At 38.0% G+C, this 12,564-nt stretch overlaps 1 protein-coding gene across 2 annotated transcripts in view; it reads left to right on the forward strand.

Moving 5' to 3' along the window:
- The window catches only part of LOC121737131 (thrombospondin type-1 domain-containing protein 4-like), a 152,392-nt gene that overhangs the window by 137,468 nt on the left and 2,360 nt on the right, over positions 1 to 12,564 (forward strand). The window contains exons 8-16 of one of the 2 annotated variants that reach the window (XM_042128694.1): positions 4,990 to 5,173; positions 6,033 to 6,193; positions 6,699 to 7,220; positions 7,520 to 7,780; positions 8,382 to 8,526; positions 9,068 to 9,243; positions 9,418 to 9,586; positions 11,124 to 11,186; positions 11,719 to 11,834. In XM_042128694.1, coding sequence (XP_041984628.1) covers positions 4,990 to 5,173; positions 6,033 to 6,193; positions 6,699 to 7,220; positions 7,520 to 7,780; positions 8,382 to 8,526; positions 9,068 to 9,243; positions 9,418 to 9,586; positions 11,124 to 11,186; positions 11,719 to 11,825 — 1,788 coding nt within the window. In that variant the 3' untranslated portion in view covers positions 11,826 to 11,834. The remainder of the gene's footprint in view (positions 1 to 4,989; positions 5,174 to 6,032; positions 6,194 to 6,698; positions 7,221 to 7,519; positions 7,781 to 8,381; positions 8,527 to 9,067; positions 9,244 to 9,417; positions 9,587 to 11,123; positions 11,187 to 11,718; positions 11,835 to 12,564) is intronic. The other variant, XM_042128693.1, reaches the window with a different exon arrangement.

Genomic DNA, 12,564 nt, shown 5'->3' on the forward strand with positions numbered 1-12,564 from the left:
TTCGTCTTGGACTGATTCATCGCTAATCCCACCTCGAGGCTTGCCTTGCTTAGGTCTTGAAGCATATTTTGCAACTCCAGTGTCATACATGCACTTTAGTGTCATAATTTTAAAGTTTATTTTCAAGTGCGTTAATCAAATCCTCTCCGCGCGCTCCGTTCTGTCTGCGCTGGCCCTAAAAGTCTGCAGTCTACGGGGACTCTAAAGGCTCACTTATAATATTATGCGCAATACAGGCTATATTTTATGCACATGCTTTTTATGCTTAAAAAATATTATAAGTAAACAACTTTGTTGCTTTTCGCCTCAAAAACTGTCCTATCTCCTTTACCAGAAGCGAAGTGCATGTTCAATGTTCATACCAACGTTAACCCATTCAATGCCACCAACCAAACGGCTTAGTGGCTTAGACATCAGAAGGTAACAGACGGGCTGGCACAATTTCGCTTTTATAATATTTGTATGATGTGTACACAGAAACATTTCAATTTGTTAAGGCTTACTAACATTACTGATCAGTGATCACATTTAGAACAAAAAAAAAATACACACATAAAGAAATATTTTCCGTCTTATCATGGCGTATGCCAGATTAAGTTGATTTTTCGCTTATATCAAATATCCTAATCCCTACAGTAACAATTATTTTATGATTCCTTTAGTGCATATTTGAAGTAATTAATTCCCCTTTTTGAAAAAACCCACCTTTTATTAAGTGTTATAATTAAACCCTGAACATTAATGAACTTATAAATTACCTTTAATGTCCTTTTAAAAGGTTTAAATGTAAGTATACCTCCCTGCTCTATTCATTGCCCGGATGCAGAAGGAATTTAGACGATCAATTTTATTGGCCCACCTAGGATGGTCTCCTTAAGACAAATATAATTATTGTCCAAATAACTTAACTTAATCGTTTTACAGGTGGTCAAATATATTTTGGTAATGATGATGAGTTTTAAAATAAATTTTAATCTATTAGAGTTTGTACTTTTATTTCCCCTATACTTATTTTTACTTATCCAGAAAAAGTTCTAATAATGACAATAAAAAAAATAGCAAAACACTAGAATGTCAACATAGTCATTAGTCATCTACATAATATTTTATTGCAAACAATTTTAAAGTTATAAAATATCTTTAGAAAAATCTGAACTACATTGGCGCAAACATTCAATTCATGAAGAAAAAAATCTTATTCTATACTTACTACAGTTATTTTTTTTCTAACGATTTCTCAACCACATGACATCACTAGTTGTCGATAAACAATTAAGCGTCCATTACACCGCTAAAGTGGCATGGCCGCCCAAACTTATCGCGCTCGTAAACCTATCTCCTAATGCTGCACTACCATTAGTTACGAAATCTCGTGCGTGAGATACGTGAGATGTGACGGAGCCTTAAGTAGATCATTGCCTATAATGCTCCAATGTAGAGCATAGACAATTTCTTGTTTTTTCGGAGATAATAGTTTTTTAGCGGAATTTTGCACTTTTTAGTGGTTAAAAAATAAAAATGTTAAATTCGCGCTAAGGCACGTAACCTTTTTTTGATAATTCTAAGGACGGAGAGAAAGTAGACTAGGCGCGATGTAGAGGAAGAAGAAACATCTCACTCTCTTCCTAATGCTTGTTTTTCTACTGCGGCACTCCCGGGGTGCAAATCGTTGTTTCTTTTTACTTAATATTTATTTATAATATTATTATAGGTACTACTTTATAACAATTCTTTTATCAAAATACTACGTTAGTAAATATTTATTTATTTTACAAGTTTTACATCTATTACATTCTTCTTCATGACATTATTTACTATGATTCTTCGAAATACAGCTTTTAATGAAGATCTAGCTCTCGTTAGATAAATCAATTGAGTCCATCAGATTAATCGACAGCTAGAACTAAAACGATTTAAAACATTACATCACTAGCTTCATAAAGACCGACTGCAACATTTTAAGCCGACTGCAAAAAAAATTATGTTAAGTCGCGCACGAAGGGTTCCGTACCGTTATAGAGCAAAAATAGGCCAAAAATTGTGTTTTTTGTATGGGAGCCACACCTAAACTTTTATTTTATTTAAATATTAATATTAATTGTTAAAGTACACATATATTTAAGGTCTTTGTGAAAATTTTAAGTGCCTACCTGTTGCCATTATTGATATTGAGCAAAAAAGGCCAAAAAAATCAACTTTGTTGTATGGGAGCCTCCGTCAAATATTAATATTATTTTGTTTTTAGCAATTGTTGTTATAGTGGCAACGGATATAAACAATCTGTGAATATTTCAGAAGTCTAGCTGTAGCGGTTCTTGAGATACAGCCTGATGACATACAGACAGACAGACATACAGACAGACAGACAGACAGACGGACAGACGGACAGACAACGAAGTCTTAGTAATAGGGTTCCGTTTTTACCCTTTGGGTACGGAACCCTAAAAGTTCAACATTGTAAATGTAGAGTTTGCAAACGTTCAAAATGTTACATAATACTTGATTGATCTCAATACTTAATAATTTTATATTAATTTTACCAAATCAATGAAATTAATAATTAAGTAAATGAAATATTATGTAAATAAAAAAAAAACTTTCGACACGCGACCAACTAGAGTTGCAACCGACAAGTGTCGATAAAATTAATTTTAACATAAATTCAAGTATAATCGAGTAGCAAATCCCTATAGACGTTTAGCATACATTATGTACAGTCGTGAACAAATTGATATAGACGTATTAGTATGTTAGATGCGACGATAGTGGGTTCGAATTATATATTTCTTTACGGCTGCTAGTATTGACATACAATTGAAGACATGGGAATGAACCGGGTAACTAACATTTTAGAACATGAGAGCAATTACTAATTTTTTCACCTGTAATTTGAACAAGTCTTGTAACTTACCTACTTCATCATCTAGCTAAAAATAATTCTAAACTTATATAGAAACCGTATTTTATATTATGTTCTTTTTTTAATTAAAATCATTTTCCTGGCCATGAAGCCTATTTATGAAAAAAACTACATTTAATACGCTCATGTCTTCAATTACGACCAACCGCGATTGCTTTTAAACAAATTTTAGTTGATATTTAATTACTGTAAAACTAGCCACGGACAACTAATATGGAAGGTAAAAAGAGCATTTATTTTGAGCTCTGACTTAAATGAATTTTGTCTCAATAATAATATAAAATAAACAGAATGTAGATTAATGTACTGAGGACCAAATATTAAATAACTATTTTAAATAAAAAAACAGTAAGTACCTATTGTTCTATCGATACTTATAATATAATTATATATAACTAGCTGTCCCGGTGAACTTCGTGTCACTTTAAAACCTTCCCTGGACTTCTACGAATATTTTAAGACTAAAATCAGCCCAACCCGTTCAGCCGTTTTCGAGTTTTAGCGCGACTAACACATTTGAAAATCCATTTTTATATATAAGATTATCATAAATGAAGAAAAAGTGTGACTATCCGTTACCTCATTTTACTGACTTTGATGAATTTCGGAAAGGACGAAGGTTTTTTCCGGAAAAACAACGATTCCCATACAGTAAACGAACTTTGACATAAGTTGCGGGTTTATTTAAGTTACAAATATTAATCATCATGCTTTCACCAACTTGAAAAGGATTAGGATATGCTTGAGCTATAAATAAGGAAGCTAACCTGAGATGATGCCAGTAGAATTGCACTTGCAACTATGTTACACTGCGCAGGCGGTTCTGGTCAGTGTAATCCATCATACAGTTAAACAATTGATACGTTATCTACACTAATATTATAGTAAATTTGTTTGTTTGCATTTCATATGCTTCGAAAGTTTCGAATCTGTTTTGGTAAAACTTGGGTCAGATTTAGAGTAGATCACACATAGGCTGCTTTGGAATGGGGGTAATTGTAATGCTTTATGGATTTATTTTTGTATTTACATCTCAGAAACATGGATTTGATGTCGACAATTTCGAAAAAAAAGGTGACTGATTTTATCGACATATTTTAGTAGTCCCTAACATTTTTGAATTGACGCATTTTGATTTTTTTCTTTAAAAACAGTATCTTCTTAAAAGAAGATCTAATAAATCGCTTCTAAGGTGGGCTAGACCGGTAATAAAAAACCATGTACACTTGATTGCATAAAAACCGTGCAGTATTTCAGCATCAGTGTAATTACGGCCACCCACCCCACGACATCCGTGTAATGGCTGACATGTTAATCCTATCCCACGGAATACCACACATGACTCATTCGAAAATGGAACGTTTTATTTGGATTTTCAAAATACTTTTTTTAATTACTTTAACATAGAAGCTAAGACAATAGGCAGAGGAAGTTCGTAATTTTTTTTTTAAGTTAGTACTTCTTTGCGTATTTTTTATCTAAAATATACCATTAGTCATTACTCATTATAAATGGTATTACGAATATTAAAATAAAATCCATTTAAATAATGCGTTGATACTATTAATATTGATTGTATTGTTATCTCCAGTTGTCTTGTAGCAAAAATAGTTTATCTCTAATCATTGTTAATAATGACTAATATATATTCTGTGATAATGGGTTTGTTACTCCAAGCCGACTAGCATTTGCTATCATTCTTTACTCATAAGTGGTTATAATATATTTTCCTCACCTCCGGGCGGAAAAGTCAACTTTTTTCCCGCTGCGCTTACCGATGTTGCCGTTTTCCGCCTCCGTGATCCGTCATTGAGAAAAATAGTATACGCACCATGGGCAGTCAATTCTACGGGAATTGAAAAACAGACGCGTTATGTCAAATCCCATAGATTTTTGACATCTAACTTCGTTATAACGTCGTAACTGGCGAATGCACTTTGACTAAGCACTGTGTTTAATTAGGATATTAATTTAATTAACAATCAAAATGAGTGTTGTGCCACGACCTATATCGACTTATCGATGTTTTGACATTTATGCCATAACAACACTATCGATGTTTTTGACAGGCGGTCGGTCGGGAGGGTGTGCTGGCATCGTCGGCGCTTCGCGACGTCCGCTGCGGCCAACGCCTGGTGTCCGGTCTGTTCTCCAGGCCAAGACTGCCGCTGGGCTACTCCTATGTCACCACTGTGCCACATGGAGCATGCAGGCTGAATGTATCAGAAATTGTTCCCAGTGAAAATTATATTGGTGAGCAACATTTAAAATATTTTATTTAAGCATTAAAAGTGCAATAAGCCGAATGAAATCATCGTCTAAAAATTAAGGGTCTTATAATATTTTGAATATAGTATGCTAATTAGATATAGTAATCATTATATAAATTTTCACATATAACAAAATCATAATATCAACAATAGAAAACAAACAGCAATCAGGAAATCAGGTCTGCACTGGTTTATTCGGCTGCCATTAATCACACATCACCAAATCGCAGTCGCAAGACAATTACGTACAAATTTGATCGAGCTGATTGAACGCGGCCAACAGATGTACGTCTACTTTATTAGCAGATGTTCCCTTCAAGGCCGTTCTACGCTTTCATCTATATCAATTTTTATTAAAACAATTCGGTATATCGGTCGATGGAATGGTGCAAAGATCGATGTCGAATCGATTAATCGGAATTGCAATGGCACATCACTAATAGATGCGCCTACGCCTCGATGTTTACCGCAATTGGTCGTTTGTATGACGCACAATGTAATTTCTTTGATTGTTTTCTAATGAATAATTATGTGCCGGCTCTGTTTGATGATTAAAAGCTATGATTGGTGCTGCACTGACCGACTTGCTAAAACGTTTGTAGAACTAGACTACTCGTCAGTAGGTACATGTTAATACTTTAGAGTTTAGTGCACTCACACACTGGCAACAAAAAACATGTTGCCGTTGCCCGATATTTGCTTTCCAATATTATTAGGGACATAACTTCTCACAACTCACAACTTTGATCAAAATTTGGCCCATCTATCTTTGACCTGTCGTTCTCGAAGGCTACATCGTACATTATTGGCCTTGAAGTATTTACTAATGTCTATTTATCCAGCGTTACGAGTATCGAACGGCTCGTACATCGTGAACGGGGAATTCGCCGTCAGCGCGCCCGGCACGTACGAAGCTGCCGGCGCCAGGTTCGTCTACACTCGCCAGGCAGGTCTCGACAACATCTACGCGGTGGGACCGATACACCATCCCGTCGATATCATGGTATGCACAACACGTCAAGTATGCCTCATACTAAAATCCGTTGCGTGCGATGCATCCGATGCGTGCGATGACGGATAAGTGGACGCTTACCTTTAAGCACTTGTAATTTACACATCGAAAAATTATTCAAACTTTGCTTGTCTTTGTCTGGTGTCTGGTATCAGTCTGTCTCTGTCATATTGGAAACGTCACAGATAAAGCTGAACTTGGATATAGTATGTCGACGAATAGCTTATTTTCTGTGCTTGAAAAGTTTTCAGTCAAAACCATGACACGTGGGTACAAAATGTTGTACTTCAGTAAGAAGTTTAATGCCTCATCTCACAGTTTTCACTATTGTATACGCAATATATAAGACAACAGCTGTAAAATATTAAATTTATAATATTTGAGAAAATTTAAGCAAATCCACACTGTGTCGTTTTTAGCGGTACGCAATCTGATACAGAGTTCTATGACATTGTAGACAAGATAACAGATGCTCACAATTAAACATTCCTTTTAGGTCCTGTACACGCAGCCAAATCCGAATATAAAATACGAGTACCTGACCGATTCACTGAACGACGAATCGAGTAACGACATACCAACGATAAACGCACCACCTCACCAAAGACACCACCGCCACCACAACGCTGAATCTCATCGGGCTCCCGAAAAGGAACCATCGCTGTCCAACCAACCAGAGTTTAACTCGCTAGAAGCTCAGAACCAGGTGGACAGCAACGTGATTGGAGACAGGAAGTTCGTTTGGAAGATTCTAGCATATACGCAATGCTCAAGGAGTTGTGGTGGAGGTCTTCAGATTGGGAAATTTAAATGCGTGGAGCAGGGAGGGAAAGACCGGGAGGTTTCCCCCGCTCATTGCTCCGGGTCTCCCCCTCCGTCTCGCAGAAGGAGGTGTGGAACTGGCCCCTGTCCCCCTCGATGGAGAGCGGCTGCCTGGGGACCGTGTCCAGTTTGTGGACCCTCCCACAGAACCAGAATTGTGGGATGCGTTCAGGACCACGCTAGGGGAATTACTAAGGTACAGTATTAAATAATTTATCACGGTACATAATATGATACTTGAAATTAATATGATTAAAAATAGATGACGTGTGATATTGATTTAAATCAGATAATTACCAATTTATCTAAATAATGATCCTATCGTTATTTAAATTTCTGTAATTTGCAAGTTATTTAGAATTACTGAAAGACTAAAAAACTTGCTTATCAGAAATGTGATAAAATATAAATACTTTTTAAATCACCTTAATCAAAAATTAATTATTTAATCGTTTTGTGTAAACATTGTCAGCTTCATAGATTTTCTATTTTTAGATAAGTGACCAAAAGTGTCCTCTTCCAATGCCGCCAAGTAGCGAGCCTTGCGACATTCCCAACTGTGATGGAACAGCCAAGGGCAGCTCTCCCAGACTTGACGCAAGACGACAAGTTCGACCAATCGATCGCACTGATACCTTCAGAGATGGACCAGTCATCTCCGTACCAGCTAATGTGTCCAGAGACGTAGGATTCAAAGTTGGACCAGCTTACAGCCACACTGGTTTAGGAGGATGGTTGTACACAGAATGGTCCGAGGCAAGTTGATGGAATCGTAGTACTTATGTTTAGGTCAAAGAAATTAAACACACTCAATGGATTTATAATGATTTCACTACTTAATAGTCAGTATCATTGATTGTAACATAACTTATTCGTCTTGTTTCTTATTCCTATTTGCAAATTGGGGACAAACTTCCAAAATCAGATGCTAACTTTTAATTGCAACCATAAAGTTAATATACCTAGCGGAATAGAGCAACAATCTCGAGCTGTCAAACGAAACCAAAATTGGTTTCATCTGTGTGTAAAAATATGTGTATTTATACACTTACACAAGCATGATTGAACATGATTTCTATGAGATTAAATTGTCAACGTGCAGCACGTGCCGACTGGACGTCAAAAAAGAGTGCTGCTGTCATGTATCACACGTCTCTTTTTACCACGCAGTGTTACTGATAGTGACATCTCTCTTGCTCAGGCCTTTGTTTCTCTATTCCGCTAGATATATTAACTTTATGAATGCAACATATTTTTTTTTGACGTGTTGGAGATCGTCCGTGATTGCTTGATGTGATACCTAAAGCCAACGTGACATAATATATCCGTGTCAGATGTTGATAATATTGTTGTGCAGTGCGTGGGATCCTGCGTGGGAGGTGGGGTCCAGTCCCGAGGAGTGAGGTGCTCGGAGCCCACTGGATGTAAGGCGAGCCATGCACCCAGAGACCACCAGTCCTGCACGCCTAAGAGACGGCAGTGCGATGCGGAGTGGTTCACTAGTAAGTTTTGTGGATATTTCAGGAATTTGTGAGTGCAATGTAACTAAAAATAAAATTCTCGTGTTTGTGCGTGAACTTTTCCAAAACGGCTAAACCGGTAATTATATACCGGCCTGAGAATAGGTTTTTATCTATACATACACTAGCTGTCCCGACTCCCGGCAAACGTTTCTTTGCCATATATGTATAGTATTTCGCCTTTAGTGACTAAATAAGTATGTCACCATGGCAACGTCCATCGCTATCCCGTCGCACAAACAATGGTTGCCGTCAGTCTCGAGTTGTAATAATTTACTATTATTTATTCAACAAATGCACTTAACAATATAAAAAGTACCCAGTAGCCGATTCTCAGACCCACAGATATGCATATAAAATTTGGTTAAAATCAGTAGGTAAAGCCGTTTCGGAGGAGTACGCGGCCTAACATTGTGACACGAGAATTTTATATACATATAAGACTAGAAATAATGTATATAGCAAAACAACGTTTGCCGGGTCAGCTAGTAATGTAATAATGATACGAACATCTTGTCACCAGGTGAATGGTCCCCCTGCTCCGCGGCTTGCAGCGGCAGACAGATCCGTGGTGTGATCTGTATCGGAGGCAACGGCCGGAGGTTACGGGATGGCTCCTGCAAGGGCATAAGACCTGATGCTGAGAGGTCATGTGGGGGTGAATGCGCTGCGACCTGGTACACCAGCGATTGGGGAGAGGTGATTGGAATTTACTTATTTTGAGAAACCTTTAGGGGATAGTAGATATTCCATCATCGTGTTTGTCCAGTGCTCCGGACCCTGCGCAACAACTCTCACTTTCAAATATGGAAGAGGTCAAAACCTCTCCCGTTTCTTTATTTCCTCTTCTATAACTTTACGATCTTTGTCTAGTGCTCCGGTCCCTGCGAAGCGGGCGTCCAGACGCGGACTGTGCGGTGCGGGACCGGGTCCAACACTGAGCAGTGCGGCGGAGCGCGGCCGGTCGCGCGGAGGCCTTGCGTCCCGGCGCGCTGCACCACGCGCCCGCCAGAGCGACCGGCCGTCATTAACCCTGTGCCAGGTACAGTTTAAGTGCTCCATACGAAGGAAGGGTAGCTGGTTAAATTGCACTCGATAGGTTATAATTCGCATAAGTGACTTTGCGCTTGCGTCGCGTTGAATCAAATCCCTAAGGCTGCCTTCACATTAAGTCGCGAGTAGTGCGGCAGCCGCGATGTGAAGGCAGCCTTACAGTTTTGGATTCTAACTTATCTGTCGAAACAATCGAATTCATTTTGACTGAGTATCTAGGTTCACCCAGGATTACTTTGTAATGTCTGGGATTCTAGTATTCAAAGTTAGAAATAAGATCGTTATTAGCCATTACCGAAGCGTCATCTTCACATCGACAGAGTAAAAAAAATACGTACAGCAACAGAAAATCTAACAACGATATTTTCATCTTGGTAACATATTGTGATACATATAAACTCCCTAAAACTTTCATCAAAGCTACAACGACCTTAAGAACCCAAACTTGGTGTCTAAACACACTATGCCGAAGTTACGCGGCGTAATTTCCGCATGATAAAGGAGTGAGCACACTGAGACGGGCCGTGCCGGGGCTCAGCGTGCCGGGGCTCATCGGAAAAATCCGCCTCCATACGATTTGTATGGAAGCGGATGTGCGTATCGCACACTGTGTCGGGGCGCAGCGGATTTACGCTTCCATACAAATTGTATGGAGGCGGATTTTTGCGATGAGCCCCGGCACGCTGAGCCGCGGCACGGCCCGTCTCAGTGTGCTCACTCCTTAAGCCCGCAACGTATTTTAAATTACCGATGAAACACTATTACGTCGCGTTCCATCCGTATATTGTATGCGTTTGACTTCGCGGACGTAATCATGCGTAAATTATGCCGCGTAACTTCGGCCTAGTGTGTTTAGACACTAAAACGTTAAATATTTATACGGGAAAAAGATTAAGTAAAAATCTTATCTTATATTTTCTGTTCACTAAATAATTTAACATCTAAGGGTCCGGTTTGGTGTAAGGGACCTAATTTAGCATTTAATATTCGGCCCAGCCGCTCGTAAAATGGGCTAATCCAAAAAGGGTAAACGCCTAAAGTATAGGTCAAGTATTTTCTTTTAATAAAATATGCCAGCCCTTAATAAGTCTAGCTCACAAAGGATATTACAAACTGTTTAAAACATAAAAGGCTTCTAATTTTCTCTAGGTTATGCCCGCGGTGGTGGTTTTTTGTTTAGTGATATAGAGTATAATTTCATCTATGAAAATAATGACATTATAGATAGGTATATTAAATTGGCGCACTTGTCGGGGTGGCGGCTGGCGCGCTTTGCCACACTTACTATACTACAAAATATTATGTTTTTCTGGGACCTATTCAGAATCCCAGTCATCTATCTACATTCTACGTATGCTCCCAGACCAGTGTCTCGTTCATAATGTTAATAACATCAATTTTGGAAGTCAGTTAAAAAGAGAGAAACATTTTCGCATAGTGACTATATTATAATAAGGATGTTAATATGAGATTCTGAAGAAAATTTATATTTTGCTTTCACATTATTATATTTTTCTCTTCTGCAGATCCGCAGAGCCGGGTAATACGGCATCAGACGGCGAATGTAAAGGAACAGACGTTTATAAAAGGTAATGACATTTCCATTTCCTTGTACGCAAATCGTAAATTCTATTCAAGTCATTTTATTATCTAGGTTAAATCTGCAATAACCTAAAAGTATAGTATTTCATTTAATGTCAAATTTCATAATCGGTCCAGTAGTTAAAAGTATAGTATTTTAAAATGAGCCCGTATCGAAAGGCGAATAACCAGCGTATTGGCTGTATCTGTATCATGCATGTCTGTCAAAAACCAATCTTTACGTACCTCATAAAGAAAGGGAGACATGAGACTTTAAACTTTCTAAATTACCAGAATAAAATAAAATATATTTAGATTTAATGTGGGTTAAGATCGCAATAGCAAGACAGCTTTTATTTTGCAATAAGTACATATTATTCACTCTTGACTGGTGCTTACCATTTAACCCAGTACTTCACATTTAACTTGAAACTTGCTTACTATTTAACCCAGTACTTACTTAACATTTAACCTGGTACTTACTTAACATTTAACTTGGAACTTGCTTACCATTTAACCTTGTTCTTACCATTTAACCAGGTGCTTGCACGGACCGGCTGAGCAACTGCGTCCTGGCAGTGCAGGCACGGCTCTGCCACTACCACTTCTATGGCGACAACTGCTGCCACTCCTGTCGCGGACGATAGACTATTAAGGTACCTAAACCCCTAGCCAAGACGTTATCTTTATCACTCGTCTACATATAGAATCGCCGATCAAAATGTTTGAAATTGGCATAACATGAGTCGAATGTTAACTTTATTTTATCGAACGCTTATGTCAATTTCATTCATTTTGATAAAGAAAAAGAGATAATAGCTATAGGCCTCATTGAGCTTTCTTAGAAATCCTGCGTACTACAATGAATTGAAACACAAATGCACGATGCGAAGTGATCTGGGGGCACGGCAGTATCCCAACCAAGTCTGGACAAAGGCACAGCCGCATCACGCTTTTCTACAAGCGGTTCGTGGCTTATTCATAAGTCATAACTCTTTCGCGCAACTTATCTCTGTCAATAAGTATATATTATTTCGAGAAAAGGTAGGTAGTGCCATTGCGCGCTTCTCTTGGCTCATCTTGGGCACTCCCGTGCCCCCAGATAATTAGCTAGATCAGGACAATAAGTGATCACCTAAATCACCGTCAAAATTTTTCCTACAACTTTAGTACAGTCCTGTTTTTTGTGCTATAAACAAAAAAACATGCGTTCATGTCGTGCTTCTGGCCAGGTCTAATTTTTGTAAAATTGAATATATTCATTATTATTTTATTACTTACTTTTATCTTATAAAAAATCAGATAAATGCTAAGGCCTTAGGTATGATATAATAAAATTTTATTGTGTTTTAATCCATATGTATTTTTAATGTTTCCCACACCTAC

The sequence above is a fragment of the Aricia agestis genome, chromosome 20, assembly GCF_905147365.1.
Source record: "Aricia agestis chromosome 20, ilAriAges1.1, whole genome shotgun sequence".
NCBI lineage: Eukaryota > Metazoa > Arthropoda > Insecta > Lepidoptera > Lycaenidae > Aricia > Aricia agestis.